The sequence below is a fragment of the Theobroma cacao genome, chromosome 6 (assembly GCF_000208745.1).
Source record: "Theobroma cacao cultivar B97-61/B2 chromosome 6, Criollo_cocoa_genome_V2, whole genome shotgun sequence".
NCBI lineage: Eukaryota > Viridiplantae > Streptophyta > Magnoliopsida > Malvales > Malvaceae > Theobroma > Theobroma cacao.
In genome coordinates this window covers 18,214,352-18,233,371 of record NC_030855.1, presented here as the reverse complement: position 1 = coordinate 18,233,371, position 19,020 = coordinate 18,214,352, and the positions used below count along the sequence as shown (strand labels likewise).

The following is a 19,020-nucleotide window of genomic DNA, read 5'->3' as shown; positions in this document are numbered from 1 at the left end:
ACCTTTTAACCTGTAGTGTTAAATGATCCGAAATTCAAAAGGAAAAGACAGATGTATATTTGGATTATACAGATTTTATGTTTGTTATCCAATTATTCGGATCATTTTATTTTTGAATATGTTTGTATCATTTTCATTGTTTACTGTACAAATCGAAAAAGGAAAAATAATAAAAAAGGAGGTCGTAGTCCTTTTAAGTTGCTCAACCAACATTTTCCCCATTCGATTTTCTTTCTGTCCAACCATACTTTACCCTGTTGGAAAAACCAAGAATTTTCCACTTAGCAGGAGAGATGTGACTAAAGATTTAGGATATAAGGATGCCACAACTCTCTCAACCTTTTCCTTTTTCCTTTTCTTTTTTACCCTTTTCACCAAATCATTGAGAGGAAGGAAAGCACCCATTTTGGATGCCAAATTAGACAACAAACATATATGCACATATATATTCAGGGGTGGGCGTGAGAGAGAAAGAAGATGCTAGATGATGAGCCCATCCAAAGGTCCAAATCAGTTCGATCGATACAGCTAAACTCCAATATTAATATATCTACATCAGCTGCACGGCCCACAGCTAATCCAACTTGAGGTTTTGGATTGACATGAAGTGAAACTGAAAACATCAGTCTGTGTCAGAATCTTTCTTTCTCACGTTCTTCAGTAAATCCCTTCTCGTGTTCGCTTCTGTTTTTATACCTTCGGACAAGATCAAGCGAGGAGACCTCTCTTTACCCTTTTTATTATTATTAAAATTTGAGAAACCAACTATCATTTGTTGGGATTGTGCTACAAAAATTTGCAGCTAAGAAGTATTCAGCACTTCTTAAGGCATTATTTTTACCGACAATGTTTCGGCCTAACCAGCGGGCTACCAAAGTCCACATTGCCCCAGACCTCTTACCTAAGCCCAAGCGAGCCCACAGGTCGATTTTAGTTTGGTTTACCAGGTCATAGTTTGCGTTGAAAGTTGAAAGAGTTGAAATTCAAACTTTGACCAGTGCGAGAGAGATGAAGACCTTACAAAAGTAGACCATCTTTGACACTTTGGAAATTTCTACTTCATGTGAAACTTTTCCAAGTCCAGAACAACATTTTCCCTGCTATATTTGACTTCATTTATCTTAACTACCATCACCCACCATGCATCTTCTTACCCACCAAGTAACTAGCAGGGCAGGAAAGAAGAAAAGGGAAGGAACAAAACTTAAAAAATGAGAAAGAAATGAAAAAAAATAAAATTAAATAAAGACTACAAGAAATAATTAAAACGGATTTTCTGTTTAAGACATCCAAAGCAGAGGCAATCTCGCTAATTCACCGGTAGCTTCGGTAGCCAGGGCTGTACATGCAGCTTTCCGCATACTTCACAAGATCCTTAGGCTGAGGCATGCGTGTAGCCAAACCTATGAAACAATCGGATAATTATATTAAGATTGAATAAAGTGGAGTTGCATCTACGTACTATACACGAGAAAGAAATTTACCAAGTTCATATGCTTTAGCCGCTACATTGGCAGCAATATGGGCCGAAATCTTTCTGATATTTTTGAATGGTGGGTAAATAAGTCCCTTGTCAAAGTTCTCCGGTGTCACCTGTGCTGCCAAAGCCTCCGCTATACCCAGAAATAAAGCAAAGGTTTAACAACTTGCAAAAGAACCTAGCAATACTATCGTTGTTTTTTTCGGATAACAAATACTACCTTAAAACCACTGAAAACAAGACAATTTTTGGATGGGGTCAAAAGGTCAGGGATCAAATTTATAAGTCAGTTTTCAAAAGCATCCTACATTCCTATCAATCTAAACTTCTAAAGCAACTATTAAATGTCAAATATACACTTACAGGCTGCCAGAAGCATGTCATCATGAACACGGATTGCACCAGACATAATTAAACCCAGACCAAAGCCAGGGAAGATGTATGCATTATTTGCCTGGAGGACAAAAATATAATACTCTAATCAACCCTCTGCGCAAAACTTAACCAAAGAGGGAGTTAAAACCACTTTAGGTACAAGTATAACCTGCCCAGGCACAAAAAGTCTTCCCTCGTATTCAACAGGGTCAAATGGACTTCCACTAGCAAAAATGGCACGACCCTGCAAGTGAACAGGTTCATTTTAAAGGCTTCAGAAAGGCTGAACTAGATAATATGATAAATCTTAACAAATGAGATATACAAGCTGCATGACTGAATTACCTGACTCCATGTATAAGCTTCTTCAGCAGTACATTCAGATTGTGAAGTTGGATTAGAAAGAGAGAAAATAATAGGTTTCTGCGTGCAGCCACATAGACAAGGGATAAGTTTAGGCTTTAGCTTAATTGTTTCATTTATTTATAAAGAAAATTTATAGAGAGATACAGTACATCGTTCAAGGCAGCCATAGACTCAACAACTTCTTTAGTAAATGTCCTTCCTACTCCTGATGTTCCAATCAACACTGTTGGCTTGATTCCCTGTCAAAGTAAGACAAAGAATTGGAGAGTCTAAGAACCCTTTTTCACATAGTTATTTACTTTTCTTTTGGTGTGGGTGGGAGGGGTTGGGGAGTGAGAAAAGAGAGAGAAATGGGAGAGAGATTTCACACATTAACAGCATCCACAAGTTTCTTGATGGGTTCATGATCGTGGGCCCAGGGCTTCTTGAAATGCTGAAGAGAGTCAATGCGAGATTTAACAATCAATCCCTGCAAAAAGAAGAAAATGGATGCAACATTTAATCACTGGAAAAAAAGCAAGGGGGGAAATGAAGAACAATCTGCTTTGTACCAAAGAGTTTGATCAGATTTGTACTACCTTGGAGTCCACAAGCCAAATCTTCTTCCGAGCCTCATCTAGTGGCATATTTGTCTGCATGTATAATCAAGTATTATTTCCAATGGCACCATGATGTAATTTACATAAGGCTTCTTTAAAACATATTATAAAAACTGTGATCATTAATGCCACAAGTATAACCTGTTTTGAAATTTCAAGGGCTATGAGTTCTGCTATGCCAGTGCCAGCCTGTAGATCACCAAACAAAAAATCAGACACAGCAATAAAATGGCAGTGCATAGACTAGCAAAAAATAAAGCATGAGAGAAGCCAGTGAGAAGAGCACTAAAACGGAAACTAGAACTCCCACAGACCGTAATTTCCCAATATATACTGTGATACGAATCATCTTTGAGTAGAGACTTAAATATGTTAACCTTTCAATGAAAGTTGCAATAGTCGTAAAGCAAGAGGATTTGACAGATCTAGCTCTCCTTCAACTGTTTGAATATGAAAGAAGAAAGAGGATAATTTTACAATAATAGAGTTGTTGTTTCTTGTTTCTTCAGGACGCAGGGAATATGATTGAGCTATTACAAACAAAATTGAAATAGTTAAAAAGTGTTTTCTCTCCAAACCCCTGCACCCTTCAAGTAAATTAATAAGTGTGTAAGAAGTGAAATTATAGGAGAGAATATCTCTGAACTGTTAACTTAACCTTTTAACATTACTTTCCGTTTAAGAGGATATTTTCATCCAATTAACTTATGTTGTCCACCCTTCTCGGAGCTATACTCATTGTCAACAAAAGAATGGGTCTTGCAGGAGGAAACCTTGTCGAACTCTCTTTTATTCCACTTAGTTAATTTAAGATTTTCTTGATTGTCCCCTCTTTAGAATGAACCAAGAACTTTCAACAAATTTTCGAGCAACTCACCTCTCCAGCACCAAGGAATAAGAATCTATGGTCAGCCAAAGTTCCACCTACTACTTTCAGTGCAGCAACAAGCCCTGCAAGGACCACAGACGCTGTTCCCTGCAAAAAAGTATTTTCCAAATCATAAGCGAGATGTTTAAGCCCAATTGATTCAAGAAAATAAAGCTCAAAGAATAACCTGAATATCATCATTGAAAACCAGATGAGTTGTGCCATATTTAGCAAGCAAATCGAAAGCATTGTGGTTCGCAAAATCTTCAAACTGCAAAAATATTTGAAGAGTATTCAGAAAACATAAACTTAACATATAAACAAACATTAAAATCGTATAATCCAGCCAATATTTCATAGAGGTCTTCGCCTGAGTTCACTACCTGGATGAGAACTTTCTCTCCATAGGTCTGCTTGACTGCAGTCATGAATTCATGCATAAGTTCAGCATATTCCTAGAGACAAGAAGAGCAAAGCCACTTTAGTATGACATAATTTTGACCAAATCCATAACTAAAACTAAGCAGGTTTACTCTAAGATTATGTACCTGCCCAGTAGCTCTCCTTTGCCTAAGTCCTATATAAAACTCATCATTCAACAATTGCTCATTGTTTGTACCAACATCAATGGTTACAGGCAAGCACTGCAAATGGCAGCTAATATATCAGCCATAACATGAGATGCAATAGAGTAACATTGTTAACAGTAAGATATAGTTAATTGTGAAGCTTTGCTGGATTCATAACCTCCTTGATGTAAGCAATATGCAATGGACTGCCAGTAGTTCTTACTGATAAAGCAAACAATGGGTGGTAATAACTACATTATAACTGATCATTAAGGATACTTACAGCTGAAGGACGAACCCCTCCTAGTGCTGTATATAAAGAAAGCTTCCCTATAGGAATTCCCATTCCCTGAGGACATAAGTTATCATTAACAAATCAAAAACACATGAGAGAGACAGATAGAGAGAAGCAGTTATCAGCAGATGTCTCCAAGTGCTTATACCTGACATCCAAGGTCCCCAAGACCCAGAATCCTTTCCCCATCAGTGACAACAATGACTTGAATATTCTTCTGAGGCCAATTTCTCAGAACTTCATGTATCTTCCCCCTACATAGGGTATGCATCAAAGTAAACAAAAAGAGAAAGAAGCACGAATTCAAGAGTTCCATATCAATTATAATCTGAGGAACCAGTTCTGATATAAGGAACAAACTTTTCTTTCAAACTGATAAAAAGACCCTGAGGGCGCCTGAAGATGCTCCCATATTTCTGGCAAGCTTCGCCAACAGTTGGAGTGTAGACAACAGGCAGTAACTCCTCAACATTGTCAATAAGAAGTTTGTAGAACAGCCTTTCATTTGTCTCCTGAAAACCAGAAGAATCAACTCAAAACTGTTAAAGTCTTTCATGGCAATTAATTAAAGCACCAAGTATTATTGCTTTCTGAGTACAATATACAGCGTAAGAATTTGTACAAATATTTAAAACAGAATAAGAATAGGAGGAGCTAATTGTGACAGAAGGAAGTAAAGATTTTGCAATTAAATATAGAATAAAAACCATTAATACAGATGCACATCATTTTCACATCAATAGGAAAAAAAAAATTTTGAACCAAGCTATTAAAATTAAAACATATCACTCACATGATAAACTAAAGTGCAAGAAATCATACAACTGGGCAAAACTCCATATTTGACCATTAAGAAACATGCAGCAATAATTCCAGCCAAAAGACCTATGACTCTACAAGCAAAAACAAATGTGACAGAGTGAATCAATACCTGCAAATCCATCATGGCCATGTACTTCTGCAGAGGAACTTGATATTGGCGGATACTTCGCATCATTTTCTTCACCTGGTGAGTAGTGGTAAAGTTCATTAAAATATTACACAAATCTGGAAAATCAACAAAATTTAAACAGAACAAATCCAATAATGGTGAAATGTAAAAGCACTCAAACAGGGTAGATAACCTGGAGCTCTTGAGAAATAACAGTTGGGGGAAGAAGACCACGCAAATAATGAGCATCTCTCTCCTTCTCAGTGAAGGCAAGCCCTTTGTTGTGGTGAGGATCTCGCAACAAAGAATACCCACTGCAGCAGATGAAGAAGAGTTAGGACTTGATATCAGAGTTGTGCATCGAACGCATCATGCCTTTTAGTATCAAAGGAACCTCAATCATCCCAAAGACTGACACAAAGACAAAGGTGGTGGCGGGGGAAGAAAGAAAAGCAATATAAAAGTCTATTTTTTCTAATTTGTGAACTACAAAATTTCAACAACAAAGCAAAGATCTGTATTAGCCTGGGAATATATTACTATTGACCAGAACATCAAGATCTAGCATCCAATACAAAACACATACTCTACATCAAGGACATCAAAAGCAAAACCATAAACTTAAAACACAAACAAGAATAAAGAAAAAAAATGGGAAAAGCGTCAGCCAGAGAAACCAAAAAATGAAATAAGACCCAACACATAAAAGAACATCTTTTCATTTGAAAATTATACAAAAACAATGATACTAGATCTCAAAAACACGGATAAAAATCTCAAACTATCATGACATAACCAGCAAAAATTATTAATCTCATAACACAATAAAATAATAGCAAAAACAAACCCCAAAATTACAGAAAAACAGTTATTACAAAGGATAAATAATAGAATCTTACCTGGCAACAGAGATAGACCAAGGGGTGACAAGCTGATCCTCGGTGGCGGCGTCATCATAGTAGACGTCACGATCTCCGCCGGTAACGGTGGAATTGGAGTTCACGTCAGCAACAGAAGAAGTGCCTTCTTCTCTTATTTCTTTCAACGTGTTGCTGTTCTCAATTACAACGCTGTTGTTTCTATCCCTGTTAGGGCCTAATGCTGCCACTTTGAGTGAAGCTGGTGGCAGCTTCTTCAGCTTGTAAGAGAAAGGGCTTGACGACCCAGAAATGCCAGTGTTGTTCTGTTTCAACAAGATGATAACAAAATTTAAAATAAAATACAATTGGAAACAAAAGAGACTTTTTCTTATTACTGTTTGTAACAAATCTTGAGATCTTTAATGTTGTAAAGAGACTTAGATGTGGAAAATTGCAACAAAATTTGCATAAACAAGAGAGGAAAAATAGAGGTAAGGCTTTCATGATTTTTTGTTTTGGAATGTAAAAGAGCTAGAAAGAAAAGACCTTGAAATAAAAAAAAAAAACTTGAGATTTTCAATGTGAAATAGATTAGAACAAACATGTAAAAGAGATTTAATTTTCAGGCTTTAGAATTAAATTCTATGAAATGGGTGTTCAAGAAATTGTTAAAATAAGAAATGGGTTGATTTTAAATTACCAGAAAACAGCTTTTATGCAAGGAGATCATTGTGAAAGAAATATGTGGAAAGACGAAAGTCTTCAGCTATTTTCGTGCACCCTTCGAATCTCTCTCTTTCCCTAAAGAATGAGCAAAGAAAGCAAAGAAAGAAAAGAAAGAGTCTCTGCTGAGGTGTTCTTATATAGTATACAATTATAAAGCTAGGCTTGCTTTGCTCTCTTCTCTCTCTACCCGCTGATTTTATGTGTAAGAGAGACAGAGAGAGAGAGAGAGCACAAGCAACGCAGAGAGGAAAGAAAGGAGGAAATGGCAGAGAAGGAGGCCTAAAAAACGTGTCCGGTTTTTCCCTCTCTACTTCCCTTGTTAAATGACATGTGGGTTACTGATTTGTCCTTTTTATTTCAAAAGTGCCACCAAACCCCATGTGGGACCTACAAACTGTGGTGGTCCCTCCCTCTTCCAAGTTCGGTTGAGTGGGGGGATTTGTCCTGTGGGTGTTTCAGTTTGGTTTTGTGGTCGTCATCTGATCTTTCTAGGATGGGGAGGTTGGGAGAAAACTGTATTTATAATTCTTTTTTCTTTCTTTTTGTGATAGGACAAGGATATACCCTGTGGGGTTAAGAGGGGATCCAAGGGTTGGATTTGGTTTGGACCTGCTTGGTCTAGCAGATGAGTAGATGATACTTGACCTGTGAGCAGAGAGAAACTGGTTTTGGTTGTCATCAGAACGTGGCTTATGGTGTAGGATTAGCTCATTTAAAATTCTGTAGGTGGCCTCTTCTTCTGCGTTGGGTAGTGCTATGACAACCAAAAAAAAAATTAAGAGTTTGGTCCACTTAACCCTCAACCAGTTTATTGTCTTTCTTAATTATTAATTGAATTTTATTAAACAGTTGTTTAAACAAGTATATGTTTACATCAAATATAGTAGTTGAGTAATTAATTTCAATACTTTGATGAAAATATTATCATATAATCTAATATCACTTGTAAAAAATAATAATCATTAAAGATAAAAGTAATGAGAACCTGATTCGGAATATACTAGTTTAAACCATTTTTCCAAATTTTTTTTTAAAATTTTCTATTGTGCAGCCGTTTGATCAAGAAATCATGGAGATTTGTAGTGGGATTTGTCTGGTTGTGAATGTTGAAACATAAAAACTCTCCATCAGCAGATTCATTTCCATGGCTAAGAGAATGGGGACGTCTTCTTCATGGAATTTTGTGTGACATTTGTTCATGTCAATTCCAAGATTGTTGGCCTTTTCCTTTCTTTTTCTTGTGCGTGTGTGTGTTTTTTTTTTTTAGAAAAAAAGCCAAATAGTTTTCTGAATTTTCTTTCTTTCTTTTTTCCTTTTTCCAACTGACGGACGAGTCTCGGCTGTTTCCAGTGAGGTTGACATCCGCCGTCCGGATGGATGAATCTTTTAACTGGAGGGCAATTTAGAAATTTCGCTCAATTAAATTCTTTATTAACAAATTTTATGACAGAAAATCAACTTTACTAAAAGATAAAGGATTTTTTTTTTTGTATTTTTTTATAAAAAGTGAATTTCTTTCATTAATAACCATCAAACTAATTACAATATAAAAACTCATCACAGGATACAATAATAAGCCTTCACATTGTAATTTTATAACATAAAAAAAAACCTTGTTAAAACCTTATCATGTGAAAACCCAATGAAATAAAACTCATGAAAAAAAAAAAATAAAGAGTATCCTTCTAACATACCAATCTAATTATCATCTAAGTAATATCATCGTTCCAAAAAACACTTTAGGCCTTAATAGGAAAGGCGTTTAAATCCCTCCACAACACCTGTTTCATATCCAAAACCTGAACTTATCTAGCAATTTTATGAGCCATCCCATTTTCCTCCCCGTTTGCAATGCTCAATAGAGGAACAATTAATTGGATTCATCACCATGCAACAATCCTCAATAACGTGACCCATTTCACCATTGAATTGTTTGCTTTTAATCCAATTCACCACCTGCTTGCAATCAATTTCAATTTGAGTCACCAACACATATTCTTTGCTACATATCAAGAGGGCCCACAATAAGGATTTCAATTCAGCCATCGCCACATTTGAAAGATAATCAAATTTTACCCCACCCGCTAACAAAAAATCACCATTTGAATTTCTAAGGATAAAACCGGCACCCGCCCACCTTGCGCCGTCCAACTTATAAATAGATGCATCACACTTCAATTTTATTCCCACAGTTAGTCTCCACCGTTTTGCATCAGGTGCAGTTGTCAATAGATTCGGCCTTCCTCCACCCATTGCTTGTTGATATTGGAAGCACATGTCAGTGCCCAACTCGACAACCTCCCGAGGGGCCTTTTTCTCATGTTTGAAAATAGCTGCATTTCTTGATTTCCATCGCGCCCACATAATAGATAAAATTTCCTCAACATCAGCCTTATCAACATGTTGAAGAAGTGCCATGATCCATGCACCTAGAGAAGAAAAATCTTGAGCAATATTCCTGAACGCCCATTTAGAAACTAGCCAAACTACTCTGGCAAAGAGACAACCGCATAGGATATGGAAGTCTGGTTCTGGTTGAGCATCACATAATGGGCAACCTATATCAATATTAATGCGACGTCGAATCAAAGCCTCTCTTGTGGGAAGACAACCATTTAGCACCCTCCATATGAAAATAATTATTTTTCGTGGCAGTGTTAGGCTCCAAAGCTTTCTCCAACTCAAAAAGTCATTGCCAGACCTACTTGGCATGTTTACACCATCTATTGTAGCACATAAATCTGTATCCCAATGTAACCATATAGTCACCATCTTTACCATTAAACCACATCAAGCGATCCATTGGGCTTCTTATGCTCAACGGTATCGATAATATTAAGTTGCTTTCATACGGTGGGAAACAAACTCGTACTTTCATCCATCCCATAATATCTGGTTCGATAAGATAAACTCACTTACTTTTATCACATCGGTCACACTTACATCATAAGAAATAACTGGGTTTCGGGGTATTGTATGGGATCTAATTATCCTGTTTGACCAAAATATTATCCCCATTACCAACCCTCCGTATAATTTCACTATGAAGTAGACTCTGACTTTCTCTAATACTACGCCACAAATAACTCAAGACTAGAACCCATAAGTGCTTCTAAGAAACTCACTCCAGCAAAATAACGAGTCTTAAGTACTTTAAATGCAATTGTCGACTTCTCCATCTGCAGCCTCCAGCTTTGTTTTGCCAACATAGCTAGATTAAACTTCCTAATATCCTTAAAGCCCATTCCTCCAGTATGATTCGAATCACACATTGTCTTCCAACTTTTCCAATGTATCTTGGAATCTTTATCATTCCGTCCCCCCAGAATCTAGCTATAGCAGAATCAATTTCTCGACATAAGTTTTTTGATAACTTGAAGCAACTCATCACAAAAATGGGAACCGCTTGCACTATAGCTTTAATTAGAATTTTTCTGCCAATTATAGAAAGCAACTTATTTTTCCAATTAGGAAGCCTTTTCAATACTTTCTCCTTAACATAACTAAATATCTATCTTGCATCCGAGTATTTATCTTATTGGTTGGTATATAATCCCTCTACCGAAAAAGTAGAGATCGAATCTTCTCTCTATCAATTATAATATATATATATCTATCTTTTCGATCATCCTCCAATTTGGGATATCCCAAGATACTTCCCACCCCATTGATCTCTTTGCACACCCAGATTTTGACAAATTGACTCAATATCCAAGACACTTATATTTTTGCTAAATAAGACCATAAATTTCTCAAAATTTATTTTTTATCCATAGGCAAGTTCATACCATTCAAATAAAATTTTTTTCTGTACTTTGTATTAACCTCCAACGCTTTTTTTTTTTCCTTTTGTTGCTTTTGCCGATTACAACGGACTCTTTCATTTAATGACTCTAATGAAAAATAAAGCCCACAATTCAATGAACTTGAGTTTAAACAAGACAAGAATTATATAAAAATTATACATTATTCTTTGAACTAAATATTTGATAAGATGTTACAATATCTTTAAAATCATTTTTTTATATGAAATTAAACAGACATATGATAAGTCTGCGTTTACATCTAACTTGTAATGCAATTGCCAATTCGCTACAGATAATAAGCTTTGTCCATTCATGTAGTCTTGTTTTCTTAACCTCACACATTATTAGTTGAATCCAAATTCTTGCATAATTTTCGAAGATTAGTGTCTGAAATTCTTACATAATTAGTTAAAAAGCCATAAATAGATAAATTTTACAATATCAATCCAACAATTGAGAATGAGAAGGATTAAACTTGTTCATTGTAGGACAAAAATAAGCATATAAATGTGTGTGAAGATTTTGATGGTAAGCATGAGGACAAGTAATGTGTGGGGGAGTTTTAGGGGAGCAGACATTGTGAGATCCTCCCTTCCCTTTGGTTAATGATGAAGTAATCCACAAAGGAAGCCAACCGTGCGAATCAGTAACATGTCCACCATTTTTGGTCACTGATGTGCCTGTCATTTTCCTAAAAGATAGGGCTCCTTTTTGATGATGTGGCTGATAGCTATCTACCGGAGTATACTTGCATATCTGGCTTCTCCTGCACGTTGACATCGGCATATGCTTTCCTTTGCCTCATTCCTTTCGGAATTTTAATAATAGCAACTGGATTTAACCCAATTTGGTTCATTCATTGGCGAATCGCAACATGATCCCACGTGCTTTCTTATTTTTTTCAATTATTACAAAGCTTAATTCACTTAGAGATATGGATTTTCTCATTCTTAATATCATCTGAGCTAATCATCATTTTAGACTCAGTAGTTGGCTGGGGATGGGTAGGTGGGCATGGCAAAGCCATGTGGCAATTGCAATGGTAGTTGGAAAGTAGATTCTTTTAAGACAAAAGCACCACCACAAACCAGTTGTTGTACATGTCTTAAATCCCATGTTGATCCTCAATTGATGTCTATATATATATACATTCGATTGATAAAATCATTAAATTAGCAAACAAATTTGGGTCTAGACTCTAGAGTTATGCAATAAATAAGTTACCTCCTAAATAATAATGTAGTCAGTGTCCCAGTCTCTTTCCATCCTTTATTCTTTTTCGATCTGATAACCAAGAAAGGGACATGAAAATTTTAATTAATGAATTATTTTTGTTCTAGAGGAGCACTTAAAAACGTTGTTCTTTTTTTCGCTCCCTCCAAACATGAAATGATTTCTAAACAGGAGAATGAGAGGGTTGTTGGTGCCAATGGAGTTTAGATGGAATTCAAGAACCTACAAAATTGACTTTAAAACGAACCTTTTAATAAACGTTATCTTTAAGACTTATTTCGTTCCTATCACTCAGTATGTAAAGGGAAAAAATACGAATAGTTTTAGAGATATAATGAAACCAATGTTTAACTTCAACTTACACTTTATGAGAGTATACCGTTAAATACACTCGGGTTTACAAAATTATTCGACCTTAAAGCCTTCTTTTTGTAATAAGTAGATTATAAAAAATTTGAATGCTTTTGTAGTTGATTGGAACTTAAGAGTTTATGTTAATAAAACACAACACTTATCTTACTCTTGATATTTCTGCACTTATTTTGTTTTTGATTTGATATGTCAAAATGGTTAACAACAAGCCCTTTATATAAGCTTGCAAATGTCTTTTCTTTAAGGACACAACCTTTTCATTAAGACATTATTTTGTCTAAAAGACATTTTTATATTTTCTCAGATACAACTTTTGAATAAAAATATTATTTCAATAATCATCTTATAAAAAGACAACTATTCATTTCATAAAACATAATCTTTAACTTATAATTTAAAATAATAATTTTTCATATTTAACTTTTGAGCTATGGTATATTTTCAATTTGTCTCATAACTTTTGAATGTCATTTTACTAAGAAACATAACCGTTTACATAAAAACCTGCCTATAATCCAATAGACATACTATGTCACTTTATGTGACATAATCTTTGAATTAAGATAGCTTTTCATTATATAACATAATTTTTTATTTTGAAAATACACCAACAAGAGCTTGCCCTTTTCTTAATGGTGGGGAATCAATGTTAATTTTTTTTTTGAAAAAAAAATTAACATGTGAAACATATTTAACATATGGGAACCAATTAATAAAAGTTTACAGGGATGAGATTTGATTTGATTTTTTTTTTGAAAAAGGGCAAATCAATACAAGTATAATATTATAAATAACAAGTCATAAGACATCTACAAATTATAAAAGTACTTATCTAATGAAAAAGATCTCAAACCTATAATTTGCAAATTAAATTTCGGTTAAAGAACAAAACTAAAAATGATAAGTATAAGATTGATTAGATAATTTCATAACTTTAATTTAGAGAAATTTTATTTTTTTATTGTTTAATTTCAAATTTCAAATTGCATTGAATAACTTTATTAAAATACTACCCTTGAAATTAATACTGTTTTTTTGTTGGTGAAAGTCGAAAGGATCCCTTAATGTTTATTCATTCATTGAAAATGATTTTACTATAAAACAATGACCATTTCATTGTAGTAAAAAAGGGGGGGATTTTGATTACTGTTACGTGTACGTGCAATCAAAAGATACATCACGCAATGTACACACAAGAAAAGCATGCATTACGCTAAAGAAAAAAAAAAAAACAATTGAACACCGTTGTATCTTTTCATAAAAGAAAATCAAAATTCAAAAGCAATGTACGAATTCAAAGTTAGTTGTTAGATTTTGCTTAAAATAAAAACCATTTGAAGGGTTCACTGTTTTACGTCAAAGTCAAAATTTTTATCTTTAAATAAAAACAAGTTAGCTGTATATGCCCAATGTATTCTTTTGTTTCAAGGAAACACAAAACTATAGGCCATAAAATCCTTGAACAAAACCCGTCATATCAGATTTTTAAAATCAACATCTGCTTTCTAATTAATTAATTCATTAATTAATCAATCTTTTGTTTCTAGTTACCCCTATTCAAAGTTGACGTCTGGATTTGCCCCTTATGGACTTATATTTCTTTGAATCCAAGTCTAACCTTCCCAATATGTTACTCTTTTGAGAGGTTAAATTTGGTGTGACTATTTGAAATGCAAAATTCTGTCAACATATTTGTAACCAGCAGTTATTGGAATAAGAGAATCAACCGAGTTGACACTTCTAAAAATATTTAGATTTTGAGTTTCAATTCGACTTTCTCATTTAAGCTCATTTTAATTAAATTTATTATTTAAAGATAAAAATGTATTTTTATATAGTAATAATTAAAATCCTTTAAACATAACATTTCATCAATATAATAATATCTCAAATTTAACACAAATCCAAAAAATTAAGGTTATTGACTGAATGGATCCATAAATAATTCTATTGAAAATTACTTCTATCCTCTACTTATTTGTTTGTAATTATTTGATTGTCTTCCGTTTGCTTTTAATTTTACCCCAAAAAGATAACTTAGTAAAAGTTATAGTAATTTAAACTCTATTTTTTTATGTTTTATTTTTTTACAAAAACAGAAATATAAAAAAATATTAAAAAATAAAAAGAAGAAATAACTAATAAAAGTATGGACTAAATGAAGTTTTAATTAATTTAATTGTATAACACATTCCTTTTGTTAGCATTTGATTAAGGATTTAAATTCAAATTCCAACTTCCAAATTCACTATTAGAGGCTAGCGATATCTCTGGTTATGTAATATTCTAACAATTGAAAGAAAATAACAGTATGTGCATGATTACCATGGATTTAGTTCTTATGTTTGCCTTTTGAACTTCATTTGATCTTCTGGAATATTAGATTGAACATGTTAGTATATGTATAGAATCTTGACTGCATTGAACATCATTTAGATAAAATAGGGTTATGGTAATCAATTGGACTTCATTTAAATGATAAGAGTGGAGTAAGAATTTAATTGAGATTCTAAGTTGGGATAATAATGTTTTCATTTATTAGCAAATCACGTGCATTTTGTATTATTTTTCACCAGCTATTTCTTGAACCACATTTTAATCTTTCCCTGCAAGGAAATAATATGTTACTAATCTTTAAGCAAGATTTGGCATTTTAAATTGGGTTATTATTATTATTATTATTATTATTATTATTATTATTATTATTATTATTATTATTATATAANCTTTATAGTGGAAGGCTGTGTTGTTATCATGACATTCAATAGAAGAGACACTTAGAATTCAATTATTTTTCTTCATATTTCTGAAAGAGAAATGATAATGGATTATCAAGTGCTGATAAGACGATCTTGGACGTGGCCGACAATTTAATCCACAAATCTAAAGCTATGTTAGAAGGACCCTACGTACAATTAGACCGGTGCTACTCTCTTGTCCACCAAAAATATAAAATTAAATTGCATTATCCTAACAATGTGATTTAGTGTACATCGTTCCGTCTATTTGATTTAAATTCCTTCTTTGGCTTTATTGAATAAAGTAAAATAATTGTTAAATCAATCTAAAAAAGAGGACAGTAAATCAGATTAGTACCAAATTTGAACCTAATAATCAATTAATGCTTTCAAGGAAGAACTAATCATTAATTATTTTATCCTTTTTCTTTATTTCCGTTTGGGATGAATAACCAACCAATGGAATGATGTAATTCATGACTAGATATTTGAGATTAAACAAAAGCGTAATTAAATTAGGCCAACTTGCCTGTCAAATATTAATTAAGCTCGCACTCTTACATTTTAATGACCAAATAATTGATCAAGTTGACATTGTGCCTGCCCGCTTTCATTTAGCTTGGCCGGATGGGTGGTGAGATAATTAATAGGAGTGTGCAAATGGGTGAATTGGGTGGTTTGGTCCACCATACTTAAGGACCAAATAGATCAATCATTTTTAAAAAACCGACCAAAACCGATCAAATATAATGAAAAACCAAACCGACCAAATATAGAATTAGTTTGGTTGGTCCAGTTTTGAACCACTGGACTATAATTTTATCACTTTTTTTTATAAATTATAATATTAAAACTTATAAATTTCATCCATAATTATATATATATATATGAAATTAATGATATAACGTATATGTTATAATGTTTTATATCAAATTCTGTATAAATAATTACTAATTATAAACAATATGTTATAAAATCTAAAGTGAGAGTTAATAAACTTATTAAGCGTAATCATATAAATAATATTTATTATAAGTTTTAGTAATACTTATATATAAATTAAATATATATATATATATATATAATATACTTTATTATATATAAAATTAATGACACAACTTATATATTATAATATTTTATATCAAAGTTTGTATAAATAATAACTAATTATAACAATATGTTATACAATTTAAGGTGATAACTAATAAAGTTAATTATTAATCATATAAATAAAGTTTATTATAAATTATAATAATGCTTATGTATATGTATATATAATATATTTATATAATTATATATATTCATACTATTTTATATTACGAAAAATTACTACGGTGTAATAATTATAACATATTAATATGTAATATATTTACTGTCATATATTATAATATTAACATATAACTTTTATCATTGAAAATATATTACTTGTAATTTTATATTATTACAAATTTATAAATAAATAAATATATATAACTAATATTAAATTACTATGATTATGATTTGTATATGTACGTATAATATCTTTATATATTTTAAATATACTATTAATTAAATTTATTATCAATTCTTCTTAATAAATAAAAAATATTATATATATGACTATATATATAAATATATAAAAAATTAATTTAGTTTTTTGAATTGATTAATCTAAAAATTTTAAAATTAAAAATCGATAAAAAAAACTAAACAAACTAAATATTTTGAATCAATTGATTTAATAAATTAAATAAATTAAATATTTTATTAAATATATTTAATTTAAATAAATAATTGATCTAAATTAATTTCGCTCATTCTTACATTCGAGGATATTTGGCTTTGTCTAAAATAAATATTTGTAGAAAAAGCCCGTGAGGCCACAGGGCAGGGAGGCCAGCTTCTTCGTGACTGCGAGACTTTTGTTTGGGATGATGAGCCAACACGTGTCAGCTTTCAGAAGACGCCACGACACGACGTTGAAAGAAATAGCCGCAGCCCATATCACCCTCCCCTTCTTTTTCTTTGTGCTGTAACACACGAAGCTCTGTCAGATTTGTACCATCGAGATGCCGCAACTGGGCCCCACTCAACATCACTTCAAACCCGAAAGCGCTTGCTTCTCGTACAATAATTAATGTAGTGTGTACTATCTACAGCAGCATGGAATGCGAATAAATTGCCATTTTATATCCTTAGGTTGGCAAATTGGGTCCCGATCCAAAAACCCTGAAATGCAATCCCGAGTCCCAACCCAGTCTATGGGCTGAGTTGAATTTATTTCCTCTGTCACAAAGAAGATATGAAAAGGGCTACCTGCCGCCACAGGTAAGGACTACCGAGAAGAGGGCTACTTGGAGCAAGATGAGAGTTATCCTGAACGGAAGAGGGCTATCTGTTACTAAAGTGAAGCTGACATCGGTCTTGGAGACTTGCTATGTTCCCAAAAGGAAATCACTAAAGTAAAGGGTGGTGAGTGCAAACTTAAGGCTTTTGGGTTCAAGTGTGGCCCCAAGTTATATATTAATTCCTAATTTTGCTTGGTTGATTCTTTAAGCGCATAGAAGGCACACGACACCGTCATTTTCTTTTTCTCATATTAAACGTCTTGCTCAGGCTAGAGGAGGTGTTGAGAACTCAGTGATTCGAGCTGTTAAAGAAAGAAGAAGAAGAAGAAGAAGAATGATTTTGGGCGCGAATCAACATCCCGTTGAAAGAGATGGGGAATAAGGGTATAGTGCCATTTTATCCCTCTAGTTAATGAGTGAGTAAAACGCCTAGAGTCATGTCGTTTTGTTTCATGTCTTTTGCTGGCTTAAACGCCACTTCTTATGTCGTTTTGCTTATATTTTGTAAGGCTGAAAAGCCACGTGTCTGAGTGTCTGTTTCCTTTACTTTCCTAGCCGATTGAGCAACCGTTGTAAAGCACAGAATTCCAATTCCATGTCTGGAATCCTGTGCTCAGCTATTTTTTCTCTCTATGCTTTTCACTCTCCAAAGCCGATTTACTAGGCAGAGATTGTTACTGTCATATAAATACCAATATGAAAATGAGTGAGGTGGCTTTTTTCTCCAATTTGTTTTCGATTCCCAAATTCATTCTCTGCTCCTCTGTTTTGGGTGTTTTGATTTTCTCAGTTTGAATACCATTCCTGATTCATCAGGAATTTCTTCAGGAGGGTTATCTGGACGGTGACCTCATCATCAATGAAGTTAACTTCAAAAATCAATTTATTTTCTTGCAGCTGTGTAGACCCCTTATTAAGGTTTAACTTTAACAAAGTGAATTATTAGCTATCTTTATCTTGCAAGTTTCTTTTTTTCTTATAACTTAAAAGAGTAAAAGAAGTTGTCTTCCGAAGCATTTATTGCGTGGTTTTGGTACATCAGCTGAGGAAGACAAGCAGTGAAACAGAGAACAAGATTAAGAAACCAACAAAATGACTAAAGACTGCATTGTTCCTCGAAGGTATTATTCAATCCAAAAGTTTTTATTAGTATAAGAGGGAGGCTAACCAAAGAGCCGAAGATCTTGCTGCGAGAAGTCGGTTACGAAGTGTAGTCCTTAAAGAGTTTTTCAGTAAGCTTTTATTGGTTTCTTATTTTTCTTTGTGGAGCTGTCTATTTGTGGTCCTGTTGGGTGAAGATGAGCCCTTTTTGATGCTTTTGATTGTGAATTGGATGCTGATATCAGTGAATGTCCAGGCACTGAGTTAGGGTTTTGTTTATACTGCTCTGCATAGCTTTGTACAAGTCTTTTTGTTTACAGGTCCCCAAGATGATGCTAAAAGTAGTGGAAATAAGATTTGGATCCCTGGTATTT

The 19,020-nt window shown here is 33.4% G+C and overlaps 2 protein-coding genes and 1 long non-coding RNA gene across 4 annotated transcripts; 1 reads left to right on the top strand and 2 right to left on the bottom strand.

The window, feature by feature from the left end:
* On the bottom strand, window positions 1,012-7,301 carry LOC18590261 (NADP-dependent malic enzyme). The gene is made up of 20 exons (XM_007015677.2): window positions 7,044-7,301; window positions 6,383-6,666; window positions 5,677-5,797; window positions 5,484-5,558; window positions 4,913-5,064; window positions 4,701-4,806; window positions 4,541-4,606; window positions 4,237-4,332; window positions 4,072-4,143; window positions 3,876-3,959; window positions 3,698-3,796; window positions 2,962-3,009; window positions 2,800-2,853; window positions 2,592-2,690; window positions 2,371-2,460; window positions 2,201-2,278; window positions 2,025-2,099; window positions 1,844-1,934; window positions 1,485-1,613; window positions 1,012-1,403 (listed from the first exon to the last, which is right to left on the bottom strand). The coding sequence occupies exons 1-20, from the start codon at window positions 7,071-7,073 to the stop codon at window positions 1,315-1,317; spliced, it is 1,938 nt and encodes a 645-aa protein (XP_007015739.1). The 5' UTR covers window positions 7,074-7,301; the 3' UTR covers window positions 1,012-1,314.
* LOC18590259 lies at window positions 8,888-9,841 on the bottom strand. The gene has a single exon (XM_018122820.1). It carries the CDS (start codon window positions 9,839-9,841, stop codon window positions 8,888-8,890), a length of 954 nt encoding a protein of 317 aa, XP_017978309.1.
* On the top strand, window positions 17,363-18,284 carry LOC18590258. Of its 2 annotated transcripts, none has more exons than XR_001928339.1 (2): window positions 17,363-17,669; window positions 17,814-18,284. It is a non-coding gene; the product is annotated as an uncharacterized LOC18590258 (long non-coding RNA). The 2 variants fall into 2 exon arrangements; XR_001928340.1 differs by having other exon boundaries at window positions 17,386-17,669; window positions 17,755-18,284.